Source organism: Platalea leucorodia (genome assembly GCF_965183815.1).
Source record: "Platalea leucorodia genome assembly, chromosome: 7".
In the NCBI taxonomy this organism is placed as follows: domain Eukaryota; kingdom Metazoa; phylum Chordata; class Aves; order Pelecaniformes; family Threskiornithidae; genus Platalea; species Platalea leucorodia.
The window spans coordinates 11844429-11865461 of NC_138829.1; the positions used below are offsets into that span (position 1 = coordinate 11844429).

At 37.0% G+C, this 21033-nt stretch overlaps 1 protein-coding gene across 2 annotated transcripts in view; it reads left to right on the forward strand.

Annotated features, from left to right (window-relative positions):
- The window catches only part of PPP1R13B (protein phosphatase 1 regulatory subunit 13B), a 74338-nt gene that overhangs the window by 22678 nt on the left and 30627 nt on the right, over positions 1–21033 (forward strand). For both annotated transcript variants that reach the window (XM_082316994.1, XM_082316995.1), the window contains exons 2-4: positions 5134–5281; positions 12270–12389; positions 13833–13900. In XM_082316994.1, coding sequence (XP_082173120.1) covers positions 5134–5281; positions 12270–12389; positions 13833–13900 — 336 coding nt within the window. The remainder of the gene's footprint in view (positions 1–5133; positions 5282–12269; positions 12390–13832; positions 13901–21033) is intronic.

The following is a 21033-nucleotide window of genomic DNA, read 5'->3' on the forward strand; positions in this document are numbered from 1 at the left end:
ATATAAGGCGTGATGAACAACAGAGAAGAAAGCGTAAAAACACCTGTTTAGCACATGGAGAGTAGAAGCTGGTGAAAAGGACCAATTTGGCATCAATTTCTTGATACGGAGTGAAAAATGATAGGGAAGAAGATTCCACGTCACAATGGGGAAGTGAAGACCAATAAATTGTGCTTATCAGGACTGATGCAGAAAGGCAACGTGGTCAAAGCCATAGGCATGAAGAATGATTTTTGCTGTGATAGGCATCATGAGTGAAAAAGGCACACCAGTGAAAAGTTGGAAACTTGCATATCAGCTTCCCAAACTCTGAGAGTATTAGCTAGACCAGTTGATAACAAAAAACCCTATCTATGTCTTGCATATTGTACTGGAAAACTAGAGATAGATCTGAGACACAAGACTGAGAAAATGATTGGTGTCAAAGATGCCTGTATTACAGCTTATAGCGATAGGTACCTGTGTGTTATGATGAATATGAAATCTAGGGAGTCATTGGAGAAAAGTGGCTAAGGACTGTGTTACACCCTATGGAACTTGAATTGACAGCTAGGCATTCATGAGAGATGATTGAAGATTGTCAACATTTCAGCTTCCTTAGCGAGAGATCAGGTCTAGAAAGATAAAACTGACATCTCTATTGAAATTTTTGGAGGTGACGTTATCCAGCTGTAGAAAGAGATGAGATAATAAGCAAGGATAAAGATCTTGTGGATTTATCCCTCTCTTCTACCTCCTCGAAAAACTGCAGGGATGATTAAGTGTGTCCTTTAAATAACACAGGAAGTATGGTTGGAAGAGGGGAATTGGGATGGGAATGGAGAAAGAGGAGACAACATACTAAGAGGAACACACAACTATTTGACAAGCGTCTGTTGGGCGGAGAAGATTTGAGTAGAGTACTGATTGTGAAGCTCTCCTAGAAGGAGGTAATCTGTAAACTGAGAAATGAGTGAGATGACAGAACAGTTTTGAAGGCAGGTTGTGATGTTTCTTATAGCTTATCTGGTGTGGAAAAGACCTGAACTGTGAAGGGATATACTAGAGTTTGGAAGGAGGTTAAAAAGACGAGTAAAAAGAGATAGGAATTCATGAAAGTTGGAATAAAGCCATTACTTTGGTAGCAGGAGCAGCAGAGAAGAGTAACAGACAGGTAACATCCGTGTGTGGGTTGAGGAGAAGGAGGGAAGCGTAAGATTTGGAGCTTGGTATTCATTGTGGAAAAAATACATGATTTAGAAGCCCTGAGGTGACTTACTCATGAGTGTTGGGTTGATCTTGTTGTGTGACATTGTGCCCAAGTATTAAAAGTTTTGAATGATTGAATTGAGAGATTATCAAAGAAATGCTACAATGGTTATGATCTCCTTTTACAAGATGGGTTTTTACAGTTGTTCCTATTTAGGAATCCATTTAAAATGAGAAATCAAAGGATTTATCATTTCTCCTGAGTGCTCATCTTTGGCTAAGAATGTTTTTTCATAAAGCTTCAGTGGGTGTACTGTGTATTTCATGTGTATGCTTCACTCATATCCTTCAGCAGCAAATTTCCAGGCTCCCTCAATGCTTCTTTGTATTTTATCACTATGAAATACCTCTGATTCTTATTCCATCCTCACCACAAATAGGTACAGCTATGCCACTGACTTGAAAATCTAATTAATATTGCAAGACATTAATAACATTCAATATTTTGAGTCTTCCTGTGTATGTTTCAGGACATCTGTTTCACAGCACAGTGAAACAGTTTCTTTGGTGTTACTCAGACAACCTGTTAAAAATAAATCCTTACTTAACCAAGTTTGCTTGAGGAGTATGACAATAGTTGGCTACAGCACCTCGCCTCCTCCTTAGTGAGATACCTTTCCCTAGGCTGTCTAGCAGATGATATTGTGAGTGACACCCAGCTTTGGAGAATGGTGCAGTCAGAGCTGAGAGAAGAAAGTGGTGTGCTTCAGGTACAGCAAATTTTGGCTTGGTCTTGTGAAGGGGACTGTGAGTTTATATAGTGGTTGAGGTCTGAATTTATGGAAAATTGACTGAGATGTATGGGATAACTCACACCTCCAAGGCTTTTCTTTCTTTTTCAGCCTGTCTGCAGATGCAGACGATCTTGAATACATGAAACAAGTTTTCTGGGCCAGTGTTATCTTTACAGCAATAAAAAATTGAAACTTGGAAACCGTGTAAAACCACATGATGTTAAGCCATTCTATTTATCCTTTCATGACAAGATAACAGATCGTTCAGACAAATGATAAAGAGGCAATATGCATCATATCATAAAGGGTCTCTTGGCATTCTCATAAATTTGGGAAACTTGGGTTTTATTTTGAAATTATGATCAAGTGTTATGGGGAAACTGTATTTGGAATACCGGCATTAAACAACATCAGTTTGACAGAGAATTATTAATTAAACTTACTTAATTTACTTACTTATTATATATTCCTTAAATTTAACTGCAGAGGGGGGGAAAAAAAAAGAGGGGAAAAAAGTGTTTTCTACCACCCCTGTGGCTAGGAGAACAACTAGTGGGTTTAAATAGGGGCAAGGAAAGCTTTGACTAGACTTCAAGAAACTTCTTGCAACAGGAATCCTGGATTTCTGGGGCGGATGGTTTAGGGAAGTGGTGGAATTTCCATCATGAAAGGCTTTTCAGAACAGGTTAAACAAGCATCTCTGCAGAATAATGTAGGTATAGTTGATCCTCCCTGAGGCCAAGAGACTGCATGAGATGACCTCTTAAGTTTTCTTCTAAGCCTGTTGTTTTATGTTCCTATATGACTCTTTCTTCATGTATATGAGGTCAAATTCCACTACAAGATTCCACATCAGATATTTATTCTGTAAAAGATTCCACAGCCACTGAATATTGAGACTATGTCTGAATCTTCTACGGGGGAAAAATAACATTGTGGGCTGTTTACAGTAGGTGGTTACATGCACTTTCATTATTATCTGTGGCTGCATCCTATAGCTTCCTCCTAGCTTGTGCTACAGCTTTTACTATAGCTTCCTTTAATGCTGCTGTTGGAGAAACTCCGGGGTGAATTCTAGTATATTTGCAGCCCTGGCTGACTGCTTCTTGTGTTGAAGTGTAGTTACTTGAAAACTTCAGGATATAGCGTACAAACTTGGCAGGCTGAGGGAGAGTAGAAACGTGGACTAAAATAGCCTGGAGGACTGATGAGGAGACTGAGAGCTTGAAGCCTGAGCTTTCTTGGAATTTGTCCTGTGCCTACTTCTAAAGTAGATAGACCACTCTTGCTCAGTATCTAGCTGTTATTAATGCAGATCTCTGGTTTGGTACATGTATATGTCCCACAGATAAAAGTGTTATGAATGTTTTTAAGAATTGCCTATGCAAATAGAAGCACAACTCTGTTTAAGTCGAGAATCCTCATTTAATGAAGAGCTTTTAAATAATCAGGTTTAATCTTTGTGGTTCAGTATGTGATGCCACACTTTTTTACTGGAAAGATCTGAAAGAACTTTCTTTGCAGACAAAATTACTAATTTTGTCACGTTCTTCAGGGACATCTATTATTATGGTATCTTTGTCTTTTTAACATTACATTATCTCTGTTCCTTCCCCATGAGTTTACAGAACAGTACTGTGACTACAGATGGGAAATTAAGGTGCAGAGAGAGAGAATAGTTAAAAGTATCTGTTTAAAAGTGTCCGTTTAATTTTAAGCAGAAGCTTAGGGTCAGGTATCTCTCAGGGGATTTAGTGTAACATAGGAATACTTGTCTTTGAATACAACCTTTATAGGTCCTCAACCAGTCTCATGCAGGAAAAAATGAATCGCTTTAGCATCATTGTATTAGGACTTTGTTTCTTGGCAGAATGTTTTTATCTTTTCCTTCTTACAAGCCCCTCAGCTGTTAACTATATGCTTCCACCTTTTGCAGTAAATTACATGAGGGCCTACAGAACAAATCCGTTGAGAATACTGCATAAGGCGGAGGCCCTTAATAGGGGCAATGTAGCAAATGCCCATATTATTAATGATCATATAATAATAGATGTGCACCAAGGGGGTGAGGTGGGTTAAGTTTATGTGCACAGTTTTTGAGTGTTTAACTTTGCAGCCAGTTACATCTGCTGACATGAAGGGGGATGGGAGTATCTCTGGATATATATATTGGTGCACACATTGATTTGAGGTGGAGCAAGGAATTTGAACAGAAGTTTACATCGACCCGGATTAGTACTAGCTCTCAGTGCTAGGCTTTTTCCTTTATAGATTTCATTCCACTTTTTCTTCTTTCTGTTTTTCTTGATGTCATCTTGAATGTTGTTAAAGGGAGGAGGGGAAGAAAAGATATTTTCTGTTTTGTGGCTACTTTCCAAGTGGAATAGCTGGGAGCAGTTACTAGAGGAAAAGAAATCTTCTGATTTGTAACTTTGAGTGAAGAGAGCACGCTTAGTACTGCTGTGGGAAGGTTTTATGTACAGTCTGATCAACACAGCAAGCTTGGGGGGTGTAGCTGAAGGAGTACAGAAAGAACCAACTTTTCAGAGGTTTTTAGCTCTAGTAACTACACTAAGAAAATGCAATCTCTTGAAAAATGTGAATTTTTTCCTTCCTTTTTAAAAACAAAAACAAACAACAAACAAACAAACAAAAAAACCACAAAAAACAAAACCTCTGAGGCTTACCATTTAACCAAAGGCTTACAATTCAACCAAATATAACTGTATCTTCAGACAAATTGCAAAAATGATGTCCCTCATGCAAAAGGGTTGCCCACCTGTGAACCTTCAGGTTACTTTGACGAAGTATGTATTTATTTGCAACGCTTAAATGCTATGATTTCAAGCATCTAACATAGCCAAAACTTGTGCCTTCCCTCCCAGCCTTATTTTCAGACAGAACTAAACCATTTCAACTGAAGCTTTTGAAAAAAATTGTCAATTCAATGCACTGTCAAAAAAAAAAAATCAACACAAAGGACTAAAGCTTTGGCAAAGTTACAAGAAGCCGAAAACTGCTTTGATGGATCGTGGTAACCAACCATAAGCATGCACTTCCATTTACAGGGGGATTATAAATCTTATCCATAATTTTATTCTTGTCCTTTTTTTTTTTTTAATATTCTGCTGCTTTTCTTTTTTTCTTTCAGATGATATTAACTGTGTTTCTGAGCAACAATGAACAGATTTTGACAGAAGTTCCAATTACACCAGAAACAACCTGTCGCGATGTAGTAGAGTTCTGCAAAGAGCCTGGAGAAGGAAGCTGCCATCTGGCTGAAGTATGGCGTGGAAATGGTGAGTCAAATGTTCAGTGGAAATTGATTTAAATGTATGTACCAATTTTAAAAAAGCTAAGACTGAGTTTTCAATATTAATGATTTCAAATTGTTCTTTGGGTTTTTTTCCCCTAAAACTTTCATGCAAAGCACGGTAATTCAATGTCTGTAAAGATTAATGCAGTTCTTGACTTTTTCTTTTTCTCCTTTCTTTTCTTCCTCAGCATGGAGTATTTGATAAAATGCATGTGTAAGATACGTTAATGTTCTGTATTTCTGTTTTTTGAATTACATAAACAAAGTATTCAGTATCCCCATCTTAAAAGAAAAAAAAAAAGAGGGGGTATTTTCCCTTCTAGAAGCCATTTATTTCAAATAGGCATACAGCATATATAGGTTGGAGGGTATTTAAATGACAATACGGAATCTCAGTGATCTTCTCTATAGTAAGCGGGTGCAGATCACGACCTGCATTCTTTCCAATCCAATTTCCTTGCTATTAGGCATGTGAACACAGCCTGCAATTTATGAATGGGTATAGATTTTTTCCTTCTGTATCGTGAATAGCAGATATTCTGCAGACAGAATTGTGCCAGAATTGGACATAGTATCTCCAGCTTCTTCATGAACATTTCCCCTCAGAGATTTGTCAGCCTCTCTTGGGGCAGGTAGTAGTGCTCATATCCTATATGCGTTGGAATTGTTATTTCACAGAATAATGGGGTAGGCAGTTCTTTTCAGGAGTGTGTCAAAACAGCCCTAGTATGGATTCTGTTTCTAGATGGGTTCTTGCAATTGCGTGTAGTGCAAGCCTCCAGCTTATAGTATATCAATGTATGGATGTGAGTAGAATCGGTGGATGGGTGAGGATAACAGGCAGGTTCTTATCCCTCAGTTACTAAGGTCACCCCTGTTTAAGCTGTTTATGTCATCTGTTTTGTATAAAGACTGATGAGGTCATAACTTGATATGGAATTAATAAATTTTGCATAGAGGGGTTTTATTTTGAAAGGGGCTTTTTGTCAAACAGACAAAACAGGCATTATTCAGATGCGTTTAGAGCTTTTAAGTATTAGCAATCTAGAATATTTTCCTCCTGGGGAAACTATTCCTCCCCTTTTCTAAACTGTTCCAAGACTTTGTAAAGGGAAACGGTGCCTCAAGAAGTCATTTCCTTACTGGATGGGAACTCACAGAGTTTAGGATGAGCAGGGAAGAGGTTAAGCATATCTGCAGTTCCAGGAATACAAATTCAGTTCATAATTAGTTAGAAAACTGTGTTTAAGGATAAAACTTACAGAAGGGTTAAAACTTTTTCAAATTGGAAGCTTAGATTATGGAGAGTCTAGGATGCCAAGTGCATTGCATAAATTTCTAAAATGGATCTGCAGACTGTGTTTAACAGCACTCAGATATCCCTAATATTTTCCAGTTGCTTGTCTGTGAAAGTGTAACATATACGGTATTATTTGTTCTTCTGCTTTCACAATACTTTGAGGGTGCACTTAAAAAATGCAGAGAATGTTGGCAACTAACTTCAAAGGGTGACTGGAAACTGTAGCCAGTGATCCACATCTTTCTGGGACACTTACACCTTGCAACCCTGGCAAGTGTAAGCACACATTTTCTATAATAACTTTTAAGATTGAGGAAGTATTTTATCTGTGGATGTAATACATTATTTCTCAAAGTGTTAGATATCTAAAGTTAAAAGTTTCTATAAAGTGGGAAATAAAACTTATTCAGGAAGTTGTGATGGAGAGACTAAGACTAAATTTGGGTATCTACCCTGTGAATTATGTGTCTGTAGTCAATGGAGATCTAGATATTACCATGAGTAGAACATGGAGAGCACTGATTTCAGCTAGTTGTTATCTATGTGATTTTGAGCATCGGAGCTCGCCCAGTTTTGTGAAGTAGACATCTACATACAGACACCTAAGTTTAGGAGCAGAATCCTGCCCAAGGCTTCTACCTGTTGAATGGGTCTGTCAAACTTTTTAAAATGTGCTTGTGGCTCCAAGTTTCCTTTTAAAACTCACGTGAAGGTGCTTTCACAAATCTAGCTTCACTTGCTAAATACCCAAGGTGATGACTGTGTAGATCTATTCCATTGAAAGCGTGGAACAGCAAAGACTAGAGAGAATGAAAGAAAAGATGAAATACTTGCATATGTTTCTGGATCTCTCAATCAGGCCTGTACTGTCAGCAAAAAAGATGTCCTGCACACTGGTTTTAAGTCTCTGTGACAGGAATTTCAGCACAAGCATTTTGTTTGTTGTTCTTAAATGTAGGATACTGTTAAAAAAATCTGTGTGGTGGTGGCTTCAACTTCTTGCCCCAAAGTCTGTGGTACATAAATTTCTCAGTGAAACAACCTGATTTTTTTTTTTTTTTTTTTTTAACAAGGCATAAATATGGTATTTTATCCTTCAGCTGCTCCTGAGAGCTAAATTGGACTCTTTCCCCTGAAGTTTTTAAAAATAATTTTGCCTGCAGCAGAGATCTGATGTAGAAAAGAGTCTAAACAGCTAAATGCAACAGTTAACAACAACAAACTACTTAAACTATGGTTCTGAGTGGGAAGTGTGAAGCAATTTGCAATGAATCTGTGGCATGTTGTGCCAGTGGAAGAGTATTTTTTCTCTTCTATTACACTGTCTCTGACCCCTCAGCCCTTATCCTCAAGAGAGGTCTACAAATGTTCTTTCAGAAGGCATTTTGGAAAGTAAAATTCAAAACAAAAGTTAATACAGAAAATCATGTGTTGAATAAACACATTAGGTTTTGTCACATACCATAAGTGATCTGTTGTCTTGGTAGACTCTTCATGTTGCACAGATGACAAATCACAGCTCTCCATAAGAGAGAGCTGTCATACCTGTCCTCTTGTGGATGTGCCTAACTCCTGTTCTACAGGTAGCCACAGCCTCTTTAGGCAGCCCAACTGAATAATACATGTCTACTCAAATTCAAGGCAATGGGGCTTGTAGATTGTAGCTTTATTAACAGATACAAAAAACTGTGTGTGTGCCCAAAACTTGTCCGTTTCCTAAACTGTATCGATCTAACAAAACAGTCTCTTCTAATAATCTTCATGTTCTGAATGTGTGTGTACAAATAAGTGAGAAATACTACTTTTTTTTTTTAGAGGGTGACAGAGAGAGAGCATTTGTCTTCCAGAAAAATGTTATTAAAAACCGTGCAAGTTTGGCTCCAAAAATTACGTACGATTTCTAGAGTTCAGAGAAGGATTACAATAGCTTAACTGTTGGAAAACATATTTGTTTATTTATTATGTTAGCTTTTCTCCGTTTGCTTTTGTGTGGCAAAGAAATGGTTGAGGAGCTTCCCAAGAGTTGTAAAATAGTTTAGGTATTGTTTGTATTAGAGTTAAGAAACTGATTCTTCTCACAACTGCATGGCATATGCATTTGGTTTATTTGCGTTTGATTTTTGTATTTCATTTTCTGTTCCCCCTCCTTTCCAGTTTCTTGAGACGAGTAATAGTTGAAACAGTCGATAGCATTCATGCCTGATGTGTCAGTACATTTTGTAGCACCTTATGCTTTGTCAGTTTCAAGCTTCCTCTTTTTGCACAGATTTCTCATGCTATAACAGGAGAAAAAAACCCCAGAATATTCTTCCTCATTCCCCAGCTATTGCAAACAGCAGTTGGTAAGGAGGTCAAAAGACAGGTGTGACGCCAGGAACTTGTAGTATGTTTCAAGAGAGAATGGATTTCAACCTTTAAATCCACCCAGTACTCAATTACTCACTTCATTTACATCTGGAAAGCCCTTCAGCAATTGGTATTAATTGGTTTTCCTGAATTTAGTTGTAAAATAGAGGCAAGTGACTGTGAAAGAAATAGTTGTTTACTACAAGTGTACTTCTGCAAACCTGAGGGGGAAAAGACTCATTCCTGATCTTGCAGTGAACTCCCCCGCTATGGAGATAATCCATTACTTTGTATTCTGGTTCCATGTTTAGCAGGCATAAATGTGTTTATTACAAACAGCAGGATACTTGTAATCGGGCTAAAAGCAGATTCTGAAGTCTGAAACTTACTTTGTTTTAAATAGTGGATATATAGTTCCAACAGATAGATTTTTGCAATTTTCGAAAATATTGATATGGTATCTGTGTTTTGGTCTTTCAGGGTGTTTCAATCATTTCAGAATACTTAAAGCTAGCCCATCCTCAAAACTTTTACTTAAAAGGAAAGGAGTCAAGCTCAGTTCACAAAAGCCTTTCAGAATTTTCATCCAACTTAAAATCTAAGGCAGTTTTTGCAAATAATTATGGATATATGCATATGTCATGGTTTTCCACTTAGTTATTAATGAAAACAAACATTCTCTAGATAATTTTTTGATGTGTTGTTAAAGTATAGGGATCCAACCTGTTTATTATTACTCTACACCCATTCTCCTATTTCACCTTTTCTTCATTCTCTTCTATTTAAACTTTAAAAAATTAAAACTAAAGTTTGAAATAGTATTGTGAAAACAATTACTAACAAATATGTCTGAAGCTATAGCAACTGGGAGTTTAACTGCAGGTTTTTTGTTTGTTTTGATTTTGATTCTTAAAGAACAGGTGTTTCCAGAAAGTGTCTCTTTGTGCTATCCTAACTTACAGCAAATATAAGATCATGCTTTCTTCTTGCAATTTTTTTGGATTTAAACTGAAGGAAGGAATGGGGACTTCAGTTCTCATCACGTCTTGTGTCAAGTGTTAATGTCCGTTTCTTCTTTGTCTTTCTTTTCTGAATCTGTTTCATGTAGCGAAGTTGCACAGAATGATTAGTGCTTCTTCATTGTTCTTTTCTCTGTTTCAGTGATGATGATGTTGCTGTTATTATTTTAACCTGTTTTCTGTCTAATTTAGGGCAACATATCCTGAATTGTTTTTGTGGAAGAATTGCAGAAGTAGTAGAAAATGTCTTTCCCATATCTCTCCATGGTCATGTCTGAAAAATATTAGCCTTGATTCTTCAAGGTACATTATGTAAATGAAACCTTTTATTCTGAATAGCTCCTAGGATCAGGGCCTTACTTTTAATGGGAGACCAGCCTAACGAGGAGCGATGCTGCAGCCACTCCTCTCCATTCCAGAATTAACCCAACCCTGTTCAGACATCCAGCTTCTTGGTTCCTTCTTATCAAGCTTCAGTTCTTGCTAGGTTTACCTAGCAATTTTTCTATTTGGGAAAAATTCCTAAAGATACTTGTCTTCTGTGTCCTAAAGTCTCTGAACTAAACCATTTAAATATTTTTACACTCTGTGATCTTTGGAAGACTCATGCTGCAATTTTAGTGGATATGCTTCAAAGCACTTGAAATCTTACTTTACTTTAGGAGCTGAAAAACCTGAAAATCATGTTTTTAAAATTCCTTTTCAAGAACTAAGTTGTAATAAGCCAGTGACCTTATTCTTGTGTGCATAAACACTATTGACAATGTTTCTTGGAGTCCACTTGAGTGAGGGACAAGAAAAAGAAAAGCATCTGTTTATTTTTTTTAATCCAGGTGGTGTGATTTTTTTTTTTTTTTCCCTGGGTGGGTGAGGGGGTGGGGGTTAGGAAGATAGGTAACCAGTCAGCAGATTAATATAATTAGCTTGTGGTTTAAATGATCCTTCCCTGTTGAAAGCACCTAGATCTAACTGTGGCTAAACTGTGTTAATCACTATACCTATTTGATGTGACAGATTTTGCCAAGGTGCTTTATTGTATTAAATGCATTGTCAATCAAGTGATGAAAATGTATTGTTCTTTAAATACTACAATTAAGTATCCCAAGAGTATCAAGACATGTATACATTTATGTAGTTCGTAATGCATATAAATTTAGGTAAATTTCATTATAAAAAAGGTATATTTGTGATGTGATTTTCCCAAGCTTTCCCCAAGATACCTGTTATATCTTTGAATCATTTTGTCTTCTCATGTCAAATGGATTAAGTATGAAATGGATAACAAATTGTTAGCGGTGCTGTGCCTGGTAGGAGATGCTGTGGTTTGGGTTTTGGGGGCAGAGAGCATTTTGCTTTTTAACAATGAAGAATGCAAACTGCACCTTTTGGTTTCCATCCAAGCCTGATTTTCTGTAGTAATATTGGTTTGACATGGTGCTGCATGTAGGAAAGCTAATTAAATCTAGTATAATTTTATTCTGACTAGAAGTTATCTTCTAATGCTATGCTTAGTATTAGATCTTAAAAGATCTTAAAAGGGAGATTTTCTTACCTTAATGAAAACATTTAAAAATAAATGCAAGTATAATTATGGAAACAGTGAAAACTTCACTCTTGAAATGTATTTTCATCTTGAAGTACTAAATGTATAGTGTGCAGCCTCTTAGTAATAATATATTTGATCAATTTGGAAGAAATAACTACACTATGAAAATGTTTTACATTTCTTTGGGGGAAAACAAAGAGACTGACTGCTGCATAGAACTTAGCCTTTATTTGTTCAAAGATTTGCCAGTAATTCCACATATACTGGAAGTTAATCTCTGGCATAGTGTATTGGAGTGGGAGCACCTGCTGAAGTTCTTAGGAGATGAAATGTCAATATAATGATAAGGCTTTTAGTCTGAGTGGAAACCCAGAGGTTCAAATTGAATGAATCATTTTAGTAACAGAACAAAATATCCATCTGGCGGTGATGGGGAGCAAAGGTGCAAAGATCAGCATTGTGAAAAAGGTTGTGATGAAGAAGTCCTAAATTAGGGTTTCTAAACACTTGATATTTTTTGTATGGTTTTGCAAAACGGTTATGTACTGCTGTGAAGCAGTGAGCTATGTTACAGTAACAGGCTAGCTTTTAATATAGTGCACCTATTGTTTGTTGGTGCCTGTATCTTTGACTTGGCATAAAATACACTGGATAGATTGAATTGTTACCAAAAAAGACATTCTGATTCTTAATGAGAGTTCTATAAAACTTTGCTTAATTTAAAATAGTTGTAATAAGTTTTTTGGTCTTGTACTTTTAGAACGTCCCATACCCTTTGATCACATGATGTATGACCACCTACAGAAATGGGGTCCCCGCAGGGAAGAGGTGAAATTTTTTCTTCGTCATGAGGAGTCACCAGCCGAAAGTAATGAACAGAGTAAGTACACTTACCCTGTAGGGTTGTTACCTAAACATATTTAACACATTTCTGAAGTGAGTTTGGTTATCGGTTCTTTCAGTGAACTTCAGTAGATGCATGTAATCCAACTTCCTTACACCGAAGCCATTTTGAACCTTCCGCAGTGGCACATTTGTTCATGTTCACCAGCCTGTTGAGTAATATTTTCATAGTAGGATCAGTTTCTATTCTGCTTAATACTGATCCAAAAACGTTGGTGGGTATTAGAGGCTAAATGCATTTTTTGCTTGTTTAGAGAAAGTCGCTACATTTTGAGAGGGTGGGATTGAGAGAAAAAACTCAGTAGACTACTTTGCCTCCTTTAGAAACTAAAATCTATTTTACAGACATCATTGGCAGAGGTCTCAGTGGCTTTACTTTCTTAGTACTTCATGTAGATATATTTAATAGTGGTGATCATTTGCATGTTGACAAATCGCTGGTCTGCTTGGTTCTACAAGAAAAGTGTTTATGTAAAACAGTGCCGTATTAAGTGGGGCTTTCTTAAAAGACTGGAATGGAAAAAAAAAGGATGATTTCAGTTTTCTGATCTAACTTTTATAGAGTGTACTTAATTTATGAGAAGACTTTTGAGGCTGTGTGTTATATGCTTAATGGCTGTCAGACCATCTGAAGGATAGGAAAGGTATCTCAAAGTGAGATGTATATTTGCGTGCTCAGATTATCCTTATTCAACTAATCTGACTACTTCTGACAACCGAATTTCACGTCTTGGCTGAGTCCTTATTGCTTTGAGCTGGGATTTCTTTTCATGTTTGTAAGTGGTTGCTGGTTGCTTTGAATGCCAGAAGTAGCAGGCCCAGTAATGTATGAGGGATTTTTGTATTAATTCGGTACTTTGTAAAATAGTCAGTCATCCTTTGGGCAGTACAAATTTAAAGTATGTTAAGAAATTTAAGGTACACCTGAAGCCACAGAGTTTCATGTACAAGGAAAATGTTGCTTCTGAACCATGTGTGCAAGGCTTTCTAATTAATCATTGACCTATGGATCAATTTGTAGATTAAAGTTGTTCATAAGGCATTAGAAAAGCTTCCTCTACTATATTAATTTATAATGTATTGAACTGAAACTACTGCTTCTTGTGGACACAGAAATATGAAACTTCAGTAATCATGCTCAGTACATTCCCTTTCATGACATCATTGCCTAAACACAAGTCAGAAAAGTAGAGCTGCATGTCTGTACTTTTAACAGAGGAAGTCTGTGAAGTAAATGTTTTATTTCTGCTGACTCCACTGCTTACAAAGAATAACCTAATAAGAAAGCATTGGAACTAGCAGAACAAAAATTCACAGGTAAAAGCTTTATATAAAAATTCTTGAAAAGAACAGATTCAAAAGTGAAAACCATTTTTGTTGAAAACTGAACTTTGCACTAAGAGTGACACTTTACTTTTAGGTGGACGTCAAGCCCAAAATCAAAGAAATGGCATAAATATACCTGTGGAGAAACGTACAGAGAATGGGGTATGTAATAAATCCTAAAGGTTTTGCATCAATTCCACTCAAATATTTAATGTTTTTAAAATTCTTGTTTTTCAAGATCTGTTATGGTGGGAACTGGTGGAAAATACATAGATCTTGTTCTGTTTTGTTTGTTTGTTTTTTTCTGTTATAAAGTCAATGGGAGAATATGGCTTTTTTCATGAACTACTCTAAATTTTCTGTCTAGAAAGAAATTCACTTCTGTGATGTGAGAAGCCCCAGGAGTCTTATTAACTACTGCATTTTCTAATCTGTCTTCCTCTGTCTTACTCATCCTGTGTGAAGAAAAAAGCAGCTACATTATCCTTTCATACTAGTATTGCCTGTCCAGACATCTTTCTTGTTTGATTTATCTGACTGGTATTGATTCATGACATACATTCTCATGTTTTAACATATGAGGCTATCTATGGATTGGGATGTTTTCAGATGCTGGTAGAAGAGGTTGCACAACCCTCAGAGACACCTCTTTATACTATCTTTTTTTTATGCACTCCGTTCATGTCTATGTATTTTTTTTTACTAAAATATTACTAGGTTTCTAATTTAAAATACATATTACATAGCATAGGCAACCTGTTTGGTGGCATCCGGTGAATTCTGGCTTGGACATTCTCTCTTTTAGAAGTAGAACATAGTACGTGTCTTTCAGAATTACCATGACATAAAAACCTACTCCTGAGCTGAAACTCACTTTACTTGCCTTTCTCTCTTCTCATCCTCAATACTGAAGCCTCTACAGAGCATATTCTGCTCTCATTCACTCGGGGCCATTCTGCTGCCTTTGCTGAGGCACGATAGCTATAGTTGACTATTTTTAAACATTTTTAAATTTCAATAAAAAGATGAGAGCTTACCAATTCATAGTTGTATTGTCTATATGAAGCACTGTCAATTTCTAAATATGTATAGGGCTCTTTCTCAGGGTAAAATAATGCTTAAAGATTTAAAAGCAAACAAATCAGGTTTTTCAAGCTGAGATGTCTTAAAATAAAAAAGAACTAAAATGTTAAAAATTGTGCAGATTATACAATTCTGTGCTTGTATATTGCCTGATAATTGGCATCTAAAATTCACGCACACACACACACGCACACTCTCACATATTCACTCTCACTTCAATATGCAGCAACACAGTTGTTCAGTCAGTTTGCAGCTCTTAGCAGCTCGTTTTGTGTATGGCATGTGGGCCTAGTGGAAGGGATTTTTTTCCCTATTCAAAACAGTTAATCATGTATTGCTTTCTGCGTTCCTTTTCTGTAGAGAACAGTAGCTGATATCCTCTGCTGCCCGGATCTGTTTATCCTGCTTCCATTGTCATATTGACAATGTAGTGAGATCATAGCACTATAATATGCTAGGGGAACATAACTCTTTCATGACCTCCCCTGATCTATTCCTCCATGTAAGTCGTGGTGCATATACTTCGTTTGAGACATAATATCTTTGGAAACTAGCACTGACATGTGCAGTATGCCTTATAATCTCTCTTCTTGGCAGCACTAAAGTTTATGATAGCATGGCTTTGTATTTAGTTCAATTTGCTGATAATTTTTATGGGTAAAGCTCAGACCTGGTAACTTGAATAACACTGGTACCTTTGGGTCATTCAGTATATATTAAAAAAAAAACAAAAAAAAAAACAAAAAACCCACACACACCAAAAAAAAAAACCCACAAAAAAACCCCAGAAGTTTAGCCACAAAATTAGAATTTATTAGGGAACTGATCACTTTAAAATGGACTTTTACCAGGTTTAGGAAATAATTAAAACACAAGAAAGACTAAAACCTGAAGGGGTTATATTAATGTAAATTCTGGTGGGTTTTATGCCAATAATGGTACGAATTAGGTTTTGAAAGTGTATAAAACTAAGATTTTCAGTTGTGCCAAGTTTTAAATCAGAGGGGGAGGGGGGAAAAAAAAAAGAGGTGGCTTCAGGATCAAGGATTTAATCAGCTTACACTTACGTAATGCATTAGGCTTATTCATTGTTACTGGCATGCTGAATGTTAGACTGGCCCTAAAATCAATACAAACCAATGGAACATTGAAGACAGCTCAAATCTTACCAAATATTCTGCATTCAGGTATATTTTTATCATGTGTACTGCTTTAATGATGAAATAATTGATTTTTACTTAATATCTGGCTAGAGCTGAAAGTGTGACATGCATAGAAAACTTTAAGATGAATGTTTGCTTTAATGGTTGAATCAATAGGCTTGGAAAAAAATGATGGGCAATCTGTCTGGAATTCAATTTGGGTAATTCTATTAATTGGCATTTTGTCATATGCAGTAGGAGTTTTTTTGTTCTTTGAAACTATATGTGCTTGATCAGCAATTATTTAAATAACGGTTGGCTTAAAATCGCATTATATAACGCTTAAATTTCATTAGATTATCTTCCAAATAAAGATTTAATGTTAAAAATAGAATAGGCTAGGTCACTTCAAACAGTGAAACATGCATTGCTGTAAAAAGAATACTTATCTGTAAGTGCTCATCTGAGAGCTTTGCGTTCTGCATAACAAAGTCTAAAGGAAAAACTATGTGACGTTTTGTAAATTGACAAGTTCTCTTATTGGTGAGCTCATCTTCTGAGGTTCGCTTTTGTTTACAACTTTCCTTCTTGGAAGTGGAATTACACTGTAATCAGGGCCTGGTCTCTTTCCACCACTGCACGGAGGTGTGGAGATCTGTGGAGGTAGGACTTGCATAACTGAACATTTCCCTTTGCCAGGGAGATCGGACGGCGTCTTGAGAGGGATTCTCCTCTCTGAGAACAGCTGCTGCTTCCTCCTCTTCCTTTCTTTTGCATGCATAACTGAGCCAGTTTGATTTGAACACAAGTTGTAACAAGGGAAATTCTAATTAAATATTGGGAAAATGTTTTCTCAGTGAGAGTAACAGACGTTGGCACACATTGCCCGCAGTCTGTGGAATTTCTATCCAGCTGAATAAAGTCCTGAGCAATCCGAACTGCTCCGAGCAGGGGTTATTGAACCGGGTGATTTCCAGAGGCTCTTTTCTACCTAAATTATTCTTTGATTCTGTGATCAGTGGCCATGAAACAGTGGTCGCGCAATGCTGGGTCTTGTTTGCTTCCAGATGTCCTAGCATGATCCGAGCTTTGTTCCATGGCAGCAGCAGCGGCCTGAAAACGGGGAGCCAGAGCAAACGCCGTTGTAACCACTGGGGGTCAGTGGTAGACAGGAGAGGGGCCGGGAGCGCCCGGCGTGGTGCAGCTACCAGTCATCCCTAGGAAAAGTGGATCAGAGACGTACGTAAAGGCAGTCCCGGAAAGAGGACTGACCGGATGATGACAGTTGTCGGGACGAAAAGGTAATCAGATAACCGAGAAATTTCTTGGAGATAAGAAAACAAGAAAGCAGGTGCAACTCAGGAGGAAAAAAGGATGGGGTACAGGAACATGATGGAAGTGAAGTGTATTGGACTGACTAGAAGTAGATTAGTGTAATAGAAACAGTCTGTATATGAAGAGGATGCTCATTTGCTGTAGTTGCTTGGCAGATACAGAAATGGCAGAAATTATTCTTCTACTTGGTAATTTACTTGGGGAGAATAAAATGTCAGTTTGTGGTCTCCTATGCCCTTCTCTCTTTAACTTAATTTTGCTCGTTCTAATATTAAAATTGCTCCCCCAATTTACAGATACTGATATCAATAAGCTTTTTTCTTGATAGGTATTGATGGAAGCCTTTGCCAAGAAATACAAAGTGGAACCTGATTTTCTCTCTCATTAGGAAATTTAGTTTTAGTGTAAAAGAAACTCATGCAGAGGAGGAAAACTTCACCATCATCCCAAACTGGAGAATCACACTCCTGTAAATTTCCTTAGTCTTGAAGCTGTGACCGATAAGTAAAGTTGAGATTTAAAATTTTGTGCTGACTAGGTAACAGAACTGAGCTTCACCACTACTGTTAAAGTGGCTCAAATTAAGCTTTTAGCAAAAATTTTACAGCAAGCCGTCCAACTGTGTTAGCTTCAGGAGACTCTTATGCTTTCATGCTGGGTGAGTTTCTCAGGGAAATTCCATTAACAGGTTAAAACAGGTTAAAACTTCTACATATAAGTACACGCAAAGCAGTTTTTAATAGTACTGATTTAACTTAGGAGGGCGTATGGTTGCTGATGGAGAGTACATAGCCATCCGATGCAGTCAGCCTATTCCATCGTGGCAGTAGTAAAGCTCCACTGCTTTGGAGTTCCTGCAGTATGGCTTGTCAAATTTTAGGCTTAGAGTTTAGGTAGGCTTACATGTGGTGCCAAAATGCTTGAGTAGAATTGTATGTTGTTCCTTAGTTTTAACCATTTGATCCATACAAGTGTGACTAGATAAAAAGGCATTAAACATCTAATATACATTTTGTCATATATTTGTTATGGTATGACAATTAGATTTTTTTAAATGTGTTCTTAAAAGCATCTGATAAAGAAGTTGGCTGAATGGTTTTACAAGTATGCTTGCACAGGCAAAATACTTGCAGGTTTCCTTAGCCTGTCAGGCAAAGATATGACAAAATCTAATTGTGAGGAAAATGGCAAACAAGTTAAATTTTTAACAGAAGTAGTAACCTCAAGAGAAGAGAAGTGCATTATATATACTTGCTTGAAGTTTCCCATTTGAAATGTTGAAGGATAAAGAGCTTAGTCTGGAATAGAAATGGCTCTTCAAATCTGAGCTGCAAATTCCATTTAATATAAGCTTGTAAGTATTAAGTACTTTCTGTTTGTAGTATTTAACAATGTACTTGGAAGAGGCTGCCATTCACATAAGACAGGTTTTAATCAAATTTGTTTAAAATGAACAAATAACTATGTCAGTCTTGGAAATCTAGATTCTTTCAGGGGTCTCATAGAAAAGTGTAAGCAAATAATTCCATTAAAAGATGATAAAAAGAAATTTAGGCAAAAGGAATTCTAACGGTTTGCAGAGAAAACAGATCTTTTTTTCTGAAGAAATTTTCTTGCAGGCTTCCTGGAACATTTTGACCATGTAAAAAAACCTTGTAATTAAATCAGATCCAAGTTTTCTTAATTTTCTACTGCAACTTTGTCTGTTGCTTTTGTTAAGGAGACAAAAATTATTGTATCTGCCACTTCTACAGTCAAGGGTGTTCCCTTGTCTAAGACATACATACCTAAAATTATTTTTACCTGTCAGAGATGAGAGCCTTGCTGCCCTACAGCAGCCTTCTGCACCATCAGACTTCTAGTTCAAGCCCTGGGTCAGCTTAATGGAGTTTGGATTCTCCTCAGACTGATGGAGTTCTTCGTTAAGTCTGTCTGAAGCATTTTCCAGACAACTGGCAGTATCTTGCTCTTCAAAAAATAGGAAAGCTAATCCAACTAAAGGGAAAAAAGAAAACGGAATAAAAAAAAATTACAGTCTAAAGCTAATTTTAATGCATACAAATAGCTTTTGAATTCTTGCTGGTCTAGAAATCCCAGTCTCTTCACACCTCAGTAAAGGATAGTTATGTAGGGTAACATCCCTACAAGACTAATGACTATGTGATCTCATAGAAAGAGCTTCTGTGAAACTGTAGGGAATTTAAATGGTCCTGACCTCATGCCTCACTCTGAGGCCTCTTGTAAACTTTTTAAGCCGAATCACATCGTTCTTGGATTTGGAATGTCATGAACAGTGTTTTGACGTGTCCTGTGCAATCTCAAATATATTTCAGTCCATAATGGGCAAAGTTACTAGATAGTTACATTTTATGAGAATAATTTGATAAGTTTAATCACACTTATTCTGTGATCATTTCCCTGTTATAATTTTAATTATGATAGCATTAGTTTGACTAATATTAGCTCTTAATATCTTGACTTCATTTGTTTTGAGGAGTCTAAAGATAATTTGACTAATTGGGAACAGGAAACACTCTTGGAACCCACTTTGGAACATTGCAAAAGGACTGCTTTCCTCCATGTCTTCCCCATGTATTTTCATATTTTTAATCTCTGTCACTCTAGATCCCAAATATCTATGTAGATGGCTGTGGATATGAGAGATACTCACAGCATACAGACTTGTAGTATACAGACACTTATACACGCTCACTTGTAGTATACAGACTTTAGTTCTGCTGCTCTTCTGGGCATCAAAGATAGGTCTGCTCAACAAGTTACAGGGAACAAAGACGTGGTCTGGCCATAGCGGCCAACAGGTGGCTTCCCATTTTGCAGAGGAGGAAAGACCTAAACTGCACCATTTACTCAATCTACACCTTTGGTTCCCACTTTTACAGGTCTGACTGTGCTTTTCCACAGGCATGGCTTTGCAGTTTTACAGCAGTACTTAGTTGCAGATGTCCATGGAAGGGGGAGGATGAGAAGTCCTGTCCGTTCGTTTGCTTAACCTCTAACTATGGTACTTATTTTCATATATTTGTATTGTGAACCTGGAGCAATACAATTCACTCTTTTACCTAGATTTCTAACTAAATGAAGCATGTGGAGAACTGCCTCCAGTTGTCACTGCACATAGAGATCCTGAGTTGCTTGGCCCTCATACAAAGGTAGAATAGTTTAGAATAAATGAGTGCTTCAGCTGACGCATAACATTATACACATTAGCTCATAAAGCAAATGTTAGTTAAAGAGTTCGTTTGTTATTTTTCATGAAGTGTTGCTGTGCTTTCACAGTCCTTACACCGGCAGTGTGAACTTCAGTGCCTTTTGTTGCAGTTGTATCCTTTTGCAGTCACATTGGTATCATTTTTTGTTAAGCCAAGTATTTTAATATTAAGTTATTGTAAGGAAGATGGGTCTTGTCCTTTTCTTTATTTCTGCAGTTCCTTACAGGAGACAGATTATGAAATTCACTGTGTCAGTGCAGAGCTCTAAGAGCTTAATTGTCAAAGCTTGAGAGTTTAGACTGCCCCTCTGTCTCTCTGAGCAGCTTTCAGTTCTGAACGGGAGACTCTTCTGGTACTTACAAGGCCAACTACTCCTTTTCGTGCCACCTTTCGAGAGAACCTTTAGAGTTCTCTCTTTTATGTAGCTGTGTCATCTGCAGATCAGTGTTTCCTCTCATTTCTTCCACAGTCTCTGTGGTTTTTCTTGTACAGTGCTGCTGTGGCC